Source organism: Seriola dumerili, unplaced genomic scaffold, assembly GCF_002260705.1.
Source record: "Seriola dumerili isolate Sdu_G_001 unplaced genomic scaffold, Sdu_1.0 BDQW01000169.1, whole genome shotgun sequence".
Taxonomy (NCBI): Eukaryota; Metazoa; Chordata; class Actinopteri; order Carangiformes; family Carangidae; genus Seriola; species Seriola dumerili.
This window is the reverse complement of record NW_019174424.1, coordinates 2256469-2275505: the sequence shown is the minus strand read 5'-3', so window position 1 is coordinate 2275505 and position 19037 is coordinate 2256469. Positions and strand designations below refer to the sequence as shown.

At 40.3% G+C, this 19037-nt stretch overlaps 1 protein-coding gene across 1 annotated transcript in view; it reads left to right on the top strand.

Annotated features, from left to right (window-relative positions):
* Window positions 1–19037, top strand: part of cep112 (centrosomal protein 112) — a 99183-nt gene that overhangs the window by 14189 nt on the left and 65957 nt on the right. Inside the window, exons 6-15 of the mRNA XM_022752538.1 lie at window positions 665–712; window positions 827–901; window positions 6941–7027; window positions 11889–11988; window positions 12506–12624; window positions 13071–13214; window positions 17312–17466; window positions 17607–17736; window positions 17890–17982; window positions 18303–18362. Coding sequence (XP_022608259.1) covers window positions 665–712; window positions 827–901; window positions 6941–7027; window positions 11889–11988; window positions 12506–12624; window positions 13071–13214; window positions 17312–17466; window positions 17607–17736; window positions 17890–17982; window positions 18303–18362 — 1011 coding nt within the window. The remainder of the gene's footprint in view (window positions 1–664; window positions 713–826; window positions 902–6940; window positions 7028–11888; window positions 11989–12505; window positions 12625–13070; window positions 13215–17311; window positions 17467–17606; window positions 17737–17889; window positions 17983–18302; window positions 18363–19037) is intronic.

Here is a 19037-nt window from a genome sequence, read left to right as displayed (position 1 = left end):
GATCTTGGAGCTAGTTGGCAGCCCCTACAGACAGCCCCAGTGCATAAGAGAGAAACACTGTGTGATACTTAGTTCACAAGAAAGTAATGGGGTCATAAACAAACGTCAAGTAGTGGAAGGAAAATAGCAGGTTGTCGACACACAGATTTTTTTGCAGTTTGGTCACAGTTAGTGAGCTGTATTGATTTAATGCTGCAGAGTCACTTGGAACATGACCCTTTTACTTTCAGGTGGTTTAGCAGCTTGCTCTTTTTTCCGTCTTTTGTGTTTCGTATTATAATCATAGAACATGCCAAGTCAGTGTTTGGCAAGGATGTGTACACATTCGTCTCCGTCTGACGGTAAACGGACCGGTGATAGCTTACAGATTAGCGGTCCTGAGTGTTGACAAAAGGACTGTGTCAGGACAGCAAAGAGTGGTTGAGATCGGAAACAGAGCCGGCCACACACACACAATGCCTTGAAGTAGCCTGACGCACTCTGTCTTTCTAAACAGGCAAGGGTTGACGGAAGAGAGTCAAGCCACAGCACCGGGCTTTTGATGTACTCCCCACATTGTTTATGACAAACTGTAGATGGAGGTTAGATCCTGGGAGTAGAAAGGCTTTGTTAGGAGAGGAAGAAGAGAAAGAGAGGTCTAATGTTTTTCTGTTGACTCTTTCAGATTGAAAACCCTAGGTATTTGCGAGAGAAGCCCATTCCCTTGTCTCCGGTAAGTTGTCACGGGGGTCCCTTGTGGTCTATGTATTGTTATGCAGACGACAGTGTTGTCTTTGAACTTTACAGTCACCCTGTAAACTAATCTCTCTCCCCTTTATCATTGTAGATTTTCAAGTCAAGCTTTGGGAGGAACAGCACCTTGGCCGACGATCAGGGCCCACAGCTTGCACAGAGCAAGGAGGTATGCACCGAAAAGCTCTTTGCAAACCCCAACTGTACCTGAAAGCTTCTTTGTGTGATAAATATCAGAATTCTTTCATAATTCTGATGCCATCTCTTTGCGTATTCAAAGGGACTACATGATATTTAAAAGACTGCCCTTTATATCCATTCCAGTAAGCCGAGATCCCTACTACTCACTAGTCGGTACGCTTGGTATTTCTATAGAAGCAAGTGTTGAACACATACAGAGGTTGAAGGTTCCTTGACTGCTTTATGGCATTAGACAACCTAACAGCCATGTACATACATCCTTGTGCATAGTTTGTATTGTTTCGATGACCGAGGTGAGCGTTCCTCATAGAAGACAAAAATAATGCCAGCTCCTAGTGATGACAGTTTTTTCCTTATGTGGATTTAAGCTGAAAATCCCATTCTGAAAGCATGCTTTGAAGTTCCCTCTTCCCCTCCCCGCCTCTCCCAAACCACCACTCACTCCCCCCACCATTCGCCTTTACTCGCACTGTTAAATATAAAACTGAGCATGACTTGGCTGTAATAGTCATGGCTTTTCATGTCTGCTCAGGGAAAGCGCTCCAGTCAGGTTGATCGGCTTCACCGGGAGAGGGTAGAGAATGGAGGCAGAAAGGAAGGAAAGAAAGAGAAAGGAAGAGACACATACAGACATGATGGACAAGAATGGTCTTGCTTATTGACCTGTCATAACAAAACTCAGTTTGTGACTGCTGAAAGAGGGTTTGCATGCGTGAACACACACTCCTGTACACGTCCACCCATTCGAGCGGTCTACCTGTGGGCTGATATTGAATGTAGCAACACCAATAGGAAAACATTAAAGCAACGTCCCATGCTGTTTGATCCTGCCTCAGATTAGCTGACTGACTCCATACAATTGTGTGTGGTGGGAATATAAATTTATCACATCTCAGGAGACCACATTTAACCCTACACCAACTTTACTTTGATATACACAGTTACCATTTTATTAGGTACACCTGTACATTATTAACCTGTAAAATACAAATTTAACATTGAGTTGATTGCTGATTCAACTATATGGTCATTGAGGCTTTAGTCAACATATTTTTATATTTGACTACATTATATCAAAGGGTAATTCTAATATTTTGTCCCCTTCTTCTATGTATGTTTGGTGGATAGTTTAACTCGAGTCTGACACTGGTATGAGTGACTGTCTGTTTGATTTGTATGTACTGTATGTACTCTGGCCTTGAACCAGAGCATAAATTTTTAGGAGGGAAACTGTACTTCTGAGGCCACAATACTCTCAGAATGGGAACCAGTTCAGGAAATTCACAGAGACAATGGAGGGGACACATTGGGAAACGAGAGAAAATTGTGTAGAACTGGAGTTTTTTCCCCATGGTGCTTAAATTTGTTATATTTGCCCTCTATAGCCAATCTGTTGCACTTCTTCACTTTTTTAATAAAATTGAAATGGAACTTTAAGGGAAAATGTGTGTGAAAAAGATACCGTGAGCATATATTCAAAGACGATTGAAAGATATACTGACCATAATTTTAATTTATCAAATACTTTGGTTTATGACCAAATACACTGAAACATTCAACCTCAGCTGTACTTGATGTACTTCGTGTTTTCTGCACTTTTGTGTGACACGCTTGACTAAGGTTGTGAACACAGTGAACATAATAATTGCATGTTAGCATTGTTGTTAAATGCATGTAAGCATTCCAGTGTTAGCATTCAAAGCACAGTACAGCCTCACAGAGCTGCTCATGTGGCTGTAGACTCTTATTTAGTCTTGTTTATGATGTTTAGCATGAGGGTTGGGGTCTTTTGGGCTTGTTTTTATGCCTTGTTATGCAGAATCTTCTTTTGAACTGTGCATTACTGTCCCAGTGCATCTCTGATTCCCATAAGGTTCTGGGAATTGCCTTTTGACAATACCCTCTTCCCTGTAAAAGGGGAACCATAATAGGTCTGTGTTTCCTGACATGATATTAAAAAGACCATTTTTCTTCTTCTTTTGAGTTTTTATCATTTAAGATGCCTTCACTGATCATGTGTCTTGAGTCACCATTAGCAATTAAAAGAGGGTTAGGTGGATTTCAGGAACTTTGAACCTCACAGGATACAGCTGTGACCACACACACTCCCACACACAATATTTCCCTGTAGAGGAGACCCAAGTCACCAATCCCACCTTAACCTTATCATCCTCAATAGCCACATTAAGCTTTCCTGTAGCGCTATGGAAGCCTTGTCCAACCCTGCTATTGCGTGGCTGTCTAGGCCCAGTTTAGGAAATCACAGTGACATCACTTCCCCTTTAATCCCCAAAACCAGTTGAAAATTTACTCAGGTTTAAAGCGTTCTACACGCCACATGTCATTAAGCTGGTGGCGGCTTAACGAACGTCTCAGCTTTCACACCAGGCTCATCCTCACACTAAGCTACCGACTACATTGATAAGAATGCTGACTTCTCTTTTCCTATGGAACAATGAGTGGCAGCTGAGAAACTTCACCGCAAGCTTCCATTGCTTTGAGTCACTTAGTTTATACAGTGCGTTTGCTTATGGGTGAGTGGTGGAAAATGTCTCGAAGGAGCAGCAAAGTCCTGCTAATCCTTTAGTACACCCTAGCAGTGCTCAGCAATATGAGGGCTGGGTCTTTATTTGGAAATTCAATTAAATGGAGACTGATGAGTCAGGCTTAGCCATAGGCCTGAGTCATGTGATTGTAGAAGATACTGACAGACTGATTAAAGCACTCCATCTTTCTTTTAGAGTTTGTGTGTGAGTTCAGACTACCAGCTTGGTACCTGACCTGAGGGATTGTTGGCAGCAGGCACAGCATGGTAGATGAATGTGTTAGTGTCAAGCAGTCACACTCTAATGGCCACAAGCCCCTGACTGGGGATCAGACCCTTTGCTTTCTGATGCCATAATGATGCAGTCTCTCTAATTTGTGGATCCTTTGGGATGGAGCTTGAGCTCTCAGCCTGTGATTTAGAGGTCCATAGCCTGTCTTATCTGATCGCTTTTCAAAGCTAAAAAAGAGCAAGCGAGTGAGCCTTAGTAGTTTAAAGGGGACCAGTTCTGTAGTTTGGCTTTCAAGATGGTGCTTCAGGCTGGTAGACACAAGGGACCAACAGTGTTCCATAATGATAAAGTTACTATTTCAAGCATTTCTGTCTTCTGCCCTTGATTCTTATGTACTTGATGTATTCATATTAGCAATTTAAAGTAATAACCTTTTACTTACTCCGTGTTTAGAGCTACCTTTCCCTGAAACTATGCGAATAAATTATTTCACATGTCAGAGATTCAATTTTTGCCAAAGTTTTTATGCAACCTTAATATCTGGACAGGCCACAGCAAATTAACTTCTTGTCAGAGTGGTGAAATGGCATCTTGCTGCTTCTCAGTAGATAGCGGAACGCTGGATACCAGCTATCCTAGAGCATCTGTGTTTACTGAATATGAAAGACACACCAGGACATTGTACATCTCAGGCAAGACGAAGGAGATGCACAAACTCAACCTTGCTTTGTGGAGCCCAAACAGTTAGCAGACGATTTGTGAACACATCCCCCTCGGGAAAAAGGCCTTGACCCCGTGCCTGTTTTGAGAGCAGAAAAAAGCAACTGTTTCCATCTTCTCCTTGCATTCCCTCTCTCATAGCCCCCTCCTTCTCCTTCCCTCCCACCCTCTCATCCTTTCAAGAGCGAAGTGTCAAAAAACATGGCATCTTACAGCGCCCGCTACAACTCTGAAGAAGAGAAGAGGGAAAAAAGCTGTACCACCCAGTCGGGCTGATTGAAGACATCTCAGAAGCCTTAGGTGTACGACATTCTTCCTCCTCCTTTCTTCACTGACGCCTTTATAAACAAGTTTCAAACGCCCCTGATCTAGTTTGACAAACTTTCTCCAAAGAACATTTGAAGAGAGGATGAGAAAATGACACCCCCACATTTTTTTTTTGGGTGCCGGCAGAATCAGGTCTCCGCTTATACTCTTCTGCTTTTCAATCACTGCCATCTCTCTTTCTCACACTTTTTTTTTTGCTTTTTCCTTTCTACTCTGACAGGTCTCCTGTGGTCCCCTCGATTGCACAAGAAATGACAGTAAATCATGAAAAAAGACAAAGAATAAAGAGACAGAATACTTAACAGAGCTTTTTCAAGGATATAGTGCATAAATGTAGCTCAAGTGCAGTAATGAGGAGAGGCATCTAGAAGGCAATTTAAGTGTTTTAGTTAAGAAACACGAAATCTGAGCTCAGGGCTTCGAAGATTCCACTATTTCAATCCCAAAGCATGAATACACATTTATTTTTCTCTAACATCCAGTTTGTTTTTTAAGTTTTTATTGTATTTAATCAATATTTATACACTCCAACCATACTGTAATTGAATCATATTTTTATTTGGGCCATCACCACATTTGCCTCTTTTTGATCTATACCAAGACAAGGTCGAATGTGGTTTGACTGTGCCAAGTAAAGTGGGAATTTTCTACTTAATTGTTTTGATGACTAGAACAAACAAGTGCTAGCCTCGGGACATTGTTAACCACATGTTCACACACATAACCACACTTTCAAAGGAAGAGCATTGTCACCGTGCTCCGGGGTTGATTAACGCACCAGAACAGACAGTGACTAAACATGAGTAGTGACATCAAAGCAAATGGCCAGTCATCTTTTTGTCAAAGGCTCTCTTTGTATTTCCATGTGTTGTGTGTTTGTGAGTGGAAACATCGTGTGTGTAATTTGTAGCAAACTAACTAGAAAGAAGATGAGGAAAACCTTTTTAAGAAGCAAGTTATAATTTTTAATGAAAACAGCTAACGGATGGACAATAACTAGAGAATAACTAGAAATTATTTTACAAAATGTAGCAGCAAAATTGTCAAAGATACAAAAAAGTGCATTTTAAAGGTGCTTTAAAATGGATGATTGTTATATTAAAGATGATAGCAATTCACCCAAGACCACACTACTAAATAGCAACTAAAGACATTTTTAGTTGTTATTACTGGACTTCTTCACCTAACAATTACAACAATTTCTTCATACAATTTTCAAAAATCTAAAAAAAATTTAGTATTATTGTCTCTCTGCAAACAAATACAATTCGCATGCAAAGGGAACGCCCTACAAGACCAGCCATATTTGTGAATATTATTGTGATGGCAGAGATGTGATGATTATTTTCCAATAATCGCAAATGAGTAATGGCTCATTTTGTATAAAAAAGACCATAGATAATGAAAAATCATTCAGTCATTTTCTTGGTCAATTACAGAAGTTGACGAATAGATCATTAGTGGTTTATTTGACTAAGACCGGGAAGCCCTCTAGCTTAAGGAGATCTGTTCCAACATGCACACGACAACACTTGAACTTTTGATCCTCTGAAAATACTTTGTTGAAATCAAAACAGCCAGTCCACCATGTGTAACCGCTATGTGTATGCACAAGTACACAAACACAAACACACTTTCACATTATTCTTACTATAGACTGACTGAAGATTTTAACACACACACACACACACACACACACACATACATACACACACATACACATACACATACATACATACATACATACATACATACATACAGAGAGAGAGAGAGAGACTTGGGTACTTCTCAGCTTCACACTGGTTTTTGAAGCTCTGTGCATGGATAAATGTTTTTAATTGTTAATGTGGTTCATTTTATCATCAGCTGTGTGAGACAGCTCATAGTGTATCCTCTTTCATCTGGCTTTACATTATCTCTGTTATCCTGTCACTCTATATGATGTGTTTTTCCCAAAGCATAAAAAAGTTGACAAATCTCAATGTTTAACTTAATAGAATAATATTTGTTGCTTGTATTGCCTTGTAGTAAATATTCTTTCATCCCCTTAATCAGATGTTTTTTGCTTAGCAATTTCATTTCATACATGGGAATAAAAGTATAAAGAAGAAAAAATAAAAGAGTTGGGTAAAAGTGGTTCATAGAGTTACACATGTGAAATTTGGTTTTCTGCGTTTTTCCAGATTGAGATGAAGATCAAAGTACTGGAGTCCAAGCACCAGGAGGAGAAACTGAAGATGCAGCAGAGACATGATGCAGATGTTCAGAAAGTAAGAATCCAAACTGAAAGGTGATGGATAATCGGCCAGCACCAGCTAGCAATGTGGACGGATGATTCACCACCATTATGTGATTTCTTGCTATAAAGTTTGTGAATAGGTATATTTGGTTGAAAGTGTCAGCAATTTCAAAATTTCTAATGATATTGTAGCAGGTCCCTATCACAACACTGACTTAGGTAACATTATTGGTGACATAATAATGAATTATGCTAGTTCAAATTGGAAAGAGACAAATATGAATAGCAAATTTTTAATTCGTAAATATTGCGAGTTCACATTTGGCCTTGAAGTCGTACGTGATCGTAAATTCCACAAAAAACAGAAGATCTCATCTTACATTAATACTATTAACCTAACACAGGTACTGTTTGAAGCACAGCTAACATTCAGTGTGCTTTATACTCTGTGGTGCATGTCCAGCATTGATTTGGATTTAGTTTGACTCTGACTTTGCGTACCATTGGCTTCTGGAGAAGGATTTCCGGTCAGTCTGCAAGGGAAGGGTGTAGTCTGATCATGGCTGAATCCCATTCTGGGCCACTACTGCTTTTCATTTGCATTTAGCATGAAATTGTACACTGCTTTTCAATCACAACAGCAACCATTATTTAAAGTGAACCCAAACTAGGCTGGTCCTGGTGTGTGATGTCCACTGTATAACTGTGATGAGTTTTTTATAGTTACCGGTTTATATTGAGAAATTACACATAAAAGAAGTGTCAAATGACTTGAGAATTTCTCCTGGGGCAACTGGACAGGAAGGACTGTTAACTTGAATGCTCATGAAAACTAGTTAACCTGTGTTACAATGCCCATAATTGGCTCTTGATTCCGTTTTGTGGCAAATGAAAAGGAAAGGAACGAGTTTGTCCTCTTCTCATTGCCCCATCCAGCAAATAATCATCTCTTCAAAGCTCTTTGTCAGCTGGTGAAAATAACAGTAAAGCTGGTTTATTTCACACTAGGTGCCCATCAGTTAGGCTGCAGATCAAGCACCTGGGATCTGTCACGTCCTCGGTATGACTTTCCTTTGCTGCCATAGATGCTTTTAATAAAACAGAAAAAACACTCCAATTTTCTTTCCACTTTAAGATGCCCATGGCTTCTTTGTGTTTGACAAGAGACAGGATGACAGCTAGCTCTCTCTCCCTCTCTCTCTTTAATTACATACAGATTGCAAGTTATGTCCAATTTAATTTCCTCAGAATTTTACCCAGTATTCCCTCTAATGGCTTCAAAGGGTGGTGATTCTGGGGTGCACTCTAACGAGCCTGATGGAAGGTGGGCAAGCTAAGATTTTGTTTTAATTAGTCTCCTTATGAATAATGTATAGGCTACTGAAAGGCTACTGGTCATTGTCCCCCTGCTTGAAATGGAGAGAGTAATGAGAGAACAGGCCAGAGTGTTGTATGCTAATGGTTGTGGATCAGTAGTGTGTGTAGTTGTGAAACATTTAATAACCTCAGGTGAAGAAGCGCATCTTAAAAGTAAAGTATGCAGTTCTGTAGAAAAACTTGATATTTGAACTCAACAGCAAAACAAATACACCCTTCCCTACAGTTCTCCTCAAAGCTCCGCCCACCAAATTCATGGACACGCATTGCCAAAGCAACGACACAATGGTGGAATATAGAGCATCTAACAGGGCATGCTTGCTGATGCATAGCTTAAGAAAAACAAACCTTTTTAATATAAAACGTCATCAAACTAATAACATGCACACAAACACAGCAAAGTAAAAGCTAGAGACACTATATAGTGTCTTGGAAATTTTTATTGTGATTGTTTTTGTAACCTGTCTTCTTATTTTAATGGGAAAAATTTGTGCCATCATGTGTGTGCTCTCATGTGACCTCATTTGAACCCCCTTGTAGTTAATACAGAACTCACTGTTCCAGTTGGAGCTGAACTGTCCTTGACTATAGTAAATGAATATTTCTTTATCTGCATTCCTTCCCTTTTCATTGGGCTTTGTCTTCTGAGAACTTACAGCTACCTGCTTGTGCATCTTGACACCACTAGCTGCCAGTTAAGGGATGATACTCCCATATCTTTGGTTGCTCTAGTATAAGAGACTGGTTTGTTCTCATTTTGGGGCTCTCACTCTGCAGGGACCATTGATCTCTGCATGAGTGCTGAACCCATTTGCAAATAATAAATATATATATGTATATATAAAATATATTTATTTATTTGAGTAAAACCCAAAAAGATTCTTATTACAGATTTCCACAACAGTAACATTACCTACCATAGCATTTAGTGGCTGTGCTAGCGAACTTGTATTTTTTTGATCTTTGTGCCTATAAAACCCAACAACACAGCAAACATCCGTCATCAGGCCTTTGAACTCTGAAATCTCTCCACCAAGAGTGGACTGGCCATTGAGACTTCCGGGACAAATCCCTGTAGGCCGTCAAAACGATCAAAGTTTTTACCGGCCACCTCAGTCTCTTTCTCGGCACTCTATGTAGACCTGTCATTCAGGGTGCGGGCCAGTTCCAGGGGATAAGTCCAGGGCTGAATTTCTCTCCCCCTCCGACCATGCAGTCTCCACTGTTGGAAAGCCTCACCGATGTTACCACAGCTCTTCACCCTCGCCTGACCATAGCACTTCTTTTTCAATTTTTGTTCCTCTGACCTTCTCCTCTTTTGCTGTTCCTGTTGCTGATGCATCTCTCCTTCTTGACAATGTGATTATGTTGTGGAGTATATGCTCCCACTGCCCCCTTTCCCTCATCTCCCCACTTCTGTTCGTCTTTCCCTTGTCCTGTGCATGAGCTGTTCCCCTGTTGCTGATCAGCTAGAATAGTGTTGTGTCTCGGTCCAAGCCACTTTGTTAATTTCCTATTTATAAAGCCAGGGCTGTGTAGGAACACCAGATTTCGTTTCAGCACGCACACAGAACAGAAAGCTAGTGGACAGTCAGGAGATATTCACTGAATTTGACAAAAACTGTCTTGGATTAGTGTTGCTTAGTCCACCTTTAATGTTATTTTTTTTAACGTGCAAATGATCTGAGATTACTAGCAGATCACAGGAAACACCAGAGACTTTTTAACTGTATTTTGTTTGGCATTAAATTACATTTGTGTTGTGAAATTTGTTTCTGTTCCTCTGTGTGTACAGAAAGTATACTCATGTTCAAACTACAGATTTTGTTTTGTATGTTTTCTTTCCTAGTTCTCTTTACTCTATTAACTGATGCCATTGGTTAAAGCTGTGGACAGCCAGGCTGGATTCCCCCTGCATTAGGATGGCTTATAAAAGCTGAAAATGGGCACTCTAAAAGCTGTCATTTCCCGCCGTCTAGTGCACTATCCTTGGACCTGACACTGTGCCATTGCCTTGCTTGGTGGACCCCTAAAAGACAACAATCTCTCTGGGGTGGTGAAATGGAAAAAATTGGGTGTCCCTAAATGTTCTGTGAACTTTGCTCCAGCCTCCTTTCATCTCCCCTGTCCCATTCACACAGAGGATGACAGGCCTGGCAACTAAGTGCACTTGGGTAGAACAAAATACTAGAGGGATAAAGTCTTACAGGCTTTGGGACAGTTCTTGACTGAAAAATAGCTACTCTTACTTTCTGCCATTTCAGCCAGAAAATTTAGTTGCTTTATTCTGTCTAGTCAATTGGATGGGAAATATCAATACCATTCTCAGTTATGCTTAAAATAGGTTTAGAATAACTTTTTAAGTAGATGATGTTATTCCACTGTGAGAGTAGAATTTGATCATGGGACACTAGGACAGTCACCTGAACATTAACCGTACCTATACATTGCACAATAGCCATTTGTTAAGAACCTGAAAATGTGCTTTCTGGCATCCTGGGCAGTAGACACACCCTTAGACCAATTGCATAATATACATATATACTGTATTATGTAGTTGAGCCAAGGCACCTTCTTCTGCAACATGGAGAGTGCTTAGAGTGTCTTTTTCTACCGGAGCCTCAACTCTCCATGGTCTAATTTAACTAATTACACACAGATGGCAGCAGTAAGCAGATGCAGTTGCCTCATCACACCTCAGCACAGGTGGTTCACTCAGTCATCATTTCACCCAGTTAGCCCGTAGTCTCTTTAGGATTAGATATGCATGTGGAAGATGAAGTTTTGTCAGACCATACAGTGAATTTGCATACAAAATGTTCCATGTCCTTATAAATCACCCAGTCTTTAAATTTTTGATTATATTTGTTCAAGTTGAACTAGCATACATAATTGAGGAGTTCATTTTAAAGATAAAAAAATCTGCTTTTTGTGGTTGTCAGATGATCATAATTGAGGGTCCATAAACATGACTGATGTAAACAAACCTTTAACATCATGAAAAACATTGATAACTTAGGACAATTGAAAAAAGGCACAAATAGTACAACTAACAAGACACTCGGTTTTCTTGTAAACAAGCAAATGTTTACATTCCGTTTACCTTCAGTATTTCTCACCAAAACATATTGAGTATCCCTGCGCCTAAACAAACCCTATTTCCTTCCTCGTGCCAACATTTGCAGAGATAATTTTTCTCAAAATTGTGAATCCTGTATTGTTTGAATTTATGTTTTCTTGCTAATAGTCTGCTTCTTCTCTGCCTTGTTGGCACGTAGCTGCAAGTGGTTTAAAACTTAAGTCAGTGTACCAAGTGTTCACAAACTGTATGTAAAACATGTCATTTGATAGCTTTGGGTTGATAGCCCTGATAGGTACAGGTGGAAGAAAAAAGCTTTAACAAAGACATTTTAATGAGAACCATCATAATGTATGCAAGCCATTTTCTCAGTAATAAAAAAAAAAACTTAATGTTCTCCACTATGTTTAAAAACAATCTCCCTCTCCCTCCTTAGATTTTGGACCGAAAGAATGGTGAGATTGAGGAGATGAAGAGCATGTACAGGGCCAAGCAGAAGGAATCGGAGGAGATGATCCGTAAGCTGGAGAAGAAAGGTGAGAGGTCACAAGAATGCAGGGTTAACTGGGAGGATGTTTATACTAGTGTCTCTGAACACTCAGAGTAAAAAGCCCAAAAAGATGCAATTCCACAAGAGACTGCACTGGTGTAGATTGAGGTTCTCCAGCTGTACTGCTCAATTCAAAGTTTATTTGCATAATGTGTGCCTTTTTCTTCATGCTTAATTTCTTCTCCTCTATACTCTTTCATCTGTCTCGAAACGCATGTTTAAGAAACCTATAAACTTGGGAAAAAGAAGCGTTACTGCCCATTTGATAGAAGTAATATATTTATTGACATTTGATTACTGACAGTGCAACAATGAGTATGAGTATATGTCTGTCTGTGTGTAGCTACCTGTGTACATACCCTTAAGCAGGGCCTGACTGGTGTGTGTGTGTGTGTGTGTGTGTGTGTGTGTGTGTGTGTGTGTGTGTGTGTGTGTGTGTGTGTGTGTGTGTGTGTGTGTGTGTGTGTGTGTGTGCGTGTGTGTGTGTGTGTTTACTCCCACAGTTCAAAGTGTGCTACGGGAATCCCAGGTCATCTGCGAGAGCAAAGAGAAGCAAATTGCGGAGCTGAAGAAGATGTCGGATCAGAGCGCCGACTCCCTGAAAAACGAGTGGGAGAAGAGGGTATGAGGAAAAGTTGAAGGGCTTGGATATGCTGCAGCCCTGAGCCAGAGGAAGACTGTTTGATAGCATGAGACTAGCTGACTTCGCCGCCAGCAGCCAGACCTGTGTTTCAGTTAGTGTGGGGTTTTTTTTAGTGCTGAAAAATGAATGCTCTCTGTACTGGGTAAATTGTGTTTTCATTCCTGATAGCTCTAGCTTATCGAGCTGTTGAGGTTCAATTGGATCCAAATGAAATTTTCACTCATCTCTCCAGGGGCACTTAGCATGTGATGTTCAACCTTGTGGAACAGTTTTTCTCAGATGTAATAATAAAAATTACGTTTATTCCCTTTGAATAGGCAATATGTTACATGGCTCAAGAAATTCATTTTGTGAAAAGACAAAAGTAACAAAGTAGTCTTGGAAAAGATCAATGACTGATATGTAGTTATCCTCTGACCTTCCAGCTGCATGCTGCTGTCACAGAGATGGAGCAGGAGAAGTTTGAATTGCAGAAGAAACACACTGAGAACATCCAGGAGCTGCTGGAGGACACCAACCGTAGACTGGCAAAGATGGAGGCTGAGTATAATGCTCGGTCACAGGTAACTGTGAGTACAGGAACAGGCAAGTGTGAGTGTGTGTGTGTGTGTGTTTATGTTCAGTGGAATATCAGTAAGTATATTTACTCAAGTACTGTGCTTGAGTAAGGTTTGAAGTATTGTACTTTCCCTGCGTATTTCGATTTCATGCTTCTTTATACTTCTACTGCACTACTTTTCTGAGGGAAATATTGTACATTTTTCACTCTACTGTATTTGTCTGACAGCTACAATTGCTAGCTATTTTTCTGATTAAGAATTTGCAAAACAAACATGATCAGTTTATAAAATACAATGCATTCAATATTAAACCAGTGGTTTCCAACTTGAGACTTGCGACCTCTTACAAAAAAGCAGTGTTTGCTTGGGGGACCCTGTCATGTTTCAGATGCCCAACAAATCCTAGCACTTTAACCAAATGGGATTTATCCTCCCTAGCTTCTCAGACTGTTTTATGTAAATAATAAATAAACAGCTGTTCAAATTTTTTCAGATGGAATATAGATATTGATCTTGGTGAATTAAACTTTAATTTTGGATTTTGGATTTAAAGGTGCTGTATGTACACAAGATGGCTTTGTGACAGCATCAAACTGTAATAGATTTTAATGTTAACAATTTTCAGACTTCATGTGACATGATTTGACTTTGGTTTGTTATACTCATGTTTATTTAATCTGTGGTCCTCACTTTATACTAAAGTGGGTGCTGTTCAAGTGTTCAGACACTTCAAGTGGGTAGATTATTTTCTGTACCCAAAACCAGACTTTCACTGGAACAAACAGGATTCTGGGTGACAAGATGGGTGTATTTTTGCATAAAACTCCTGCCATCTTAATCTCTAAGTGTATACATCTGTCATATCTCTAATTATAAAATAGTGACCCACGCCACTTCATGGCTCAAATGAAAGGAGACATCCTGTAACCTCTGGGCGAGAATGGCTCTCATATCTTATATCTGTCATCTTTATAAAGGTCTTTGATCCAAGTGTGTATGAAATCTTACTCATGGCAGTGCTTGTGCTTGAAGATGTATGTGCACACATACATACACGCACCTCCCAAAGCCACTTTTTCTGTTTCTTTGATGTCATATGAAAGGACTTTGGTTTTAAGTAGAACCATGCACATTTCGTTAGTGGGGATCATCAACACCAGGGGCCAGTTGAATGCACTGTTTCATAAATAGTATTGTTATCAGTATCAGCATTCATGGGCTGTCATATGCATCACACATACACACATATTGCTCCTGGCCTTAATCTGTCAGCAGGCCCACATTTAAAAGGCATCAAACACTGGACAGTGCAGGCCCGGTGGTAAGGCCCCTCTTTTAATAATTAAAAACAGACAAGGCCCCAGAGAATGAAAAGAGCCCTCTGTCGTTTTATATTAGCTGCTGTCCTGCCATGAGTTTGGGCTGACCTACACACACACCTAGGATAGGATGTTCAAAGTGGACTTTATCTCAGATGAGTTATTTTAACACTCTGGTTGCGTGGTTGCTGTCTCCATGCTTAATCCTTTGGAATCAAGGTTGTCTTGTGTCTTTTTGTGTCTTGCTCTGTTGACTTGTTATTCATGGGAGGATAAAATTTCAAGACATCAGTTAGAAGACCTAAATATTCAGTCCTACATGGTTTTGACCTAGTAGCTTTGAACATGTGGGTTGTACAGTGAATGACACTATGCTTATATGTTTGAGGCCTTGACTACTCCTCTACTCTCTATGGGGGGAGTGGGGGGTGTGGATGCTTATAAAAGTTCATACCCAGGACGCAATGTGAAAAGTTCACTCAGTAACGCTTGCAAGCCAAGACAAACTCAGATTGATGATTCATGCTCGTTCTAATACAGCACACTGGATCTGGTTTAATAACAGTGAAATGAAGAATGTTCATCTTCCCATCGCTACCTGGTTGGATTTCTATGCAGCGCAGATCAAAGATCTCACAAGGGGCTTACAGATATGTCAGCTGGTGTTATTTTTGGATGTTACCTATGCAAAGGGCAGAACAGATCGAATGATTGAGTAGGTGTTTGAAAATAAATACATGCCAGTATCTGCCTTGGTACTGCACCAGGCAAACATCTTGACTGTAGTCTATGCATGTCCATATAATAATAATGGAGATGTTATTGTTATTGTGTTGTGGTTAGAGATTCACTAGTGGCAACATCTCTTTGATTTGTACTGCTGATATTCGTCGGATTGTTTACACATAAATGTACACATAAATGTGTACATAAATGTAATAATTGCACCTGAATAATTAATAACACTTAAATTACCTTAAGTCTGCAATATGTCATACAGATACATAATCATATAGTACTGTTTAGTGTTATCAGTTTTAGAAAACAATATCTGTGCATCCCCAGTAATGGTCATAGAGAAAACAGGGCTAAACATATTGATACCTTTTCCTCAAGTCTATTCTGTCTCCATTTCATTTGGCTTATGTTTAAACTTTTTCCTCCACTCACTGCTCTTCCTCTAGTGTTTGAAACGCAGCATGCATGCATACACACGGCCCGACAAGCCTCAGGAGATGAGTGATGCAGGCTGTCCTTCAGTTGCTGGCCCTAGTTCTGACACTTAAACTGTAAAATGCCATCATTCACACTGTACGATTTTTTTTTTTTTTTTTTTTTTTTTCTTCACAAATTTCATGTTTTTTTTTTTTGTTTGTTTTTCATCTTCAAAACTTTATCACTTCTAAATCTTTGAAGGGGAACAAAGCTCTTAATGTGACGTATGTAGTCTGTACTTCACACCTAGTAATTCTCCTTGCAAAATACTTAATTATGGTACATAATTTGCTCCCACTGAGTGTGTCCAGGTGTACCCAGTCCAGCTTCAGCCTGGGGAGGTGCTTCTTCTCATCTCCTGCCAGAAAGCTAAGTGTCAGCACGCGTCCTAGTCTAACACAGGCCCCTTGTTCCTTTTCTCAGTGCCCTACACTGCTAACACAAATACAAAAAGTTCTCTCACCAGCCTTGCTGGGCGCTGCTCTCATAGTTTTTCAAACACACCGCTCCCTCCACTCCCATCATTCTACCTTCTGTCATCGCCAGACTCTGTCATCATGTAGATCTACTAGCACGCTCCATCTTTAATCAGCACCCCGTCATCGCCTTTATCAGCCTGCCCACACTGCATTCCATGTTGTCATACACACACACACACACACACACACGCACATAAAGACACACATGCACATACTGGAGGACAATATGCAGAGAGGGGACATTTCATCAGCACAGTGCCGGAAGAAGCTGTCTGCAGCAGTTGGACTTTGATCATTTTCTTTCTCTTGAATATCAGAAACCTGACCGAGCTTTTGACATTTGTTATTCAGTAACAATACTGACATAAGTCTCCTTTAAGCCTGGCAGTAGTGACATTTATTGGTGTATGATGGAGTAATTTCATTTCAGCCATAACATTCGTTATTGCAACATAACATCATAAGTTCCGAGTATTCAGTGGATCTTCTTGCACATTACTATCCATGCACTATAAGGCCCCTGGTTTAAGTCCAGCTAGGAACCTTTGTAGCATGATTTCCTGTTATCTCCCTAATGTCAACTATAAGTAAAAGCACAAAAATATCTTTTTCATTTTTTTTCTTAAATCTAACCATCATCATTTTCTACCTCAAAATATTTGAACAGACGATTTTTTTGGAAACCTTTTGGGGTTTTTTTCTGTGCTGTTACTGCCACATTGCTGCCTTTTACAGGACATTAGCACTCTCAGTATTTGGAATTGTGTGAAACCAAACTTAAACATCCTCTTTTATTTAATAAACATGCCCAGACTTTGAGGTTAGCAACACTTTTTTTTTTTTTTTTACAAACATATTGGGCAATTTTAACACACACAGGGCTAGCTAATAACTGATGTGATGTTTGCAGACTATAGAATATCCATAAAACATGACTTGTACAAACTCAAGTTGCTTTTCCAACAGGACTAATAAAGATTAAACTATGTTAAAAAAGGATGCAGTCCTCAGACCAATGACACTTTCTCATGTTAGTGCCCTCTGTGGTTCAACCTTTATGGTTTATTGGTTTCTGTGTATCTGTGTGATCTAGGAGCAAACGGTTGGTGAGCTAGAGCTACGAGTGAAACAACAGTCAGTTGAGGTGGAAAAGGGCAACGCGCTGCGTCAGAAGGTGACACAGGAGAAGGCCCAGTTGGAGATCCAAATTGCATCCATCAGTGCCGAACTTCAGGAGGCCAACAGACGGTCAGTAACTGTTTGACATGTGAAATAGAGATAAAAAGGTGAAGAAATATAGAGTGGTGAAGAGGATACAAGTGAATAGGTCAGTGTGTTTATGAACCATCCTACCACACAGTCTGAATGAAGCTCTTAACTGTCCACAGGACCATGATCCTGCAGAGGGAAAAGGAGCAGCAGTGTGAGCAGTACGAGCACACCGTGCAGAAGCTCCAAGCCAAACACGAGACTGACATGAGCCACTTACATCAGGAACATGTTCTGTCTGCTACTAAGGTCCAGATAACCACAACACCTCCACGTGACTCTCCCTCCCCACCTGCCTGATAAATCCACTGCTGATTGATGCAAAGTACAAAACCTTTTGCCAAATTCAGTTGTTTTTTTTTGTTTTTTTTTAAACCAATTTTCTTTGGTTCTCTTGTCCAGGCCTCTGAGGTAATAGAAGACTATGAGAAAACTGCAGCTCATCTCAAACAGCAGCTGCAGGACAGTGAACATAGAAGACACCAACAACTCAGGGTATGCTTTGGGCGATGGAGGTGTGGGCATATTTTCGTGTGTGTGTGTGTTGTGTAGTGTGTGCGTGGTGTGGTGGTGTGTGTGTGTTGTGTGTGTGTGTGGTGTGTGCTGTGTGGTGTGTTCGTGTGTGTGGTTGAGAGAGAGAGAGACTCAATGGCATTTGGCATCTTTTCTGTTGTGACTGTAGTAATGACATCTGTGACAATGCTTAAGATTAGAATGGGCTTGTCTGAGTAAGTCTTTCACACAATGTGTTGTTCATGTGCAAATGCCTCACAGTTTGACTTGCTTAATTTTATCTCACTTGTTCTTCCTTTCAGGATCAAGAGATAAAGTTTCAGCAAGAAAAAGATGAACTGCAGATCAACTGTGAGAAAAAGGTAGTGTGTAACTTGCTCCTTCAGGAACACTGATCCACTGAGCTCCATAGCTTCTGTCGTTGCATTAAAACAGCCCTGGACAAAGTGATTACGGTCAAGTAGAGATCAAAGCATGGAGTCACATGTTCCTTTTGGTTCCCCTTAGTTTTAGATTTTATGTCTGGTCTCGTAAAATCAGAGTCATGATTAATGGGTAGATGTAAGACTGGACAAAGAAATGAAGGAGGATGGAAATTTTATAATTTAGCATAAGGGTTATCAAGCGAAGAAAGTGGACAATGGGAGTTGTAAGCAAATCTAAATAAACTTGTAGAGTCACGCAGCAAAAGAGAACATTTAAAAAGGGACATTTTTCTGTCAGTGTACCCGGGTCTACACTTAATTGCACCCAGTTTTTTACATTTGAGGGACCCTCTTCAAAGCCATAGTGCATAGTCATAAACCATAGACTACAGAGACCATTGTTAATGATCTGAGCTGGACCAGACCAGGCCAGACGTCTTGGGTGAAGATCAGATTTAAAGACCATACTGCACCTGGGTCATCTTCAAAGTGCCACAATTACCATGTGTGTGTTGGTGGAAGGCTGGCATACCCAGATACGGGGCCCTCTGTCTGATACACCTGCAAGAGCTTAACAGGCCTCTGTGCACGTTATTTCAGGGTCAGGGAGAA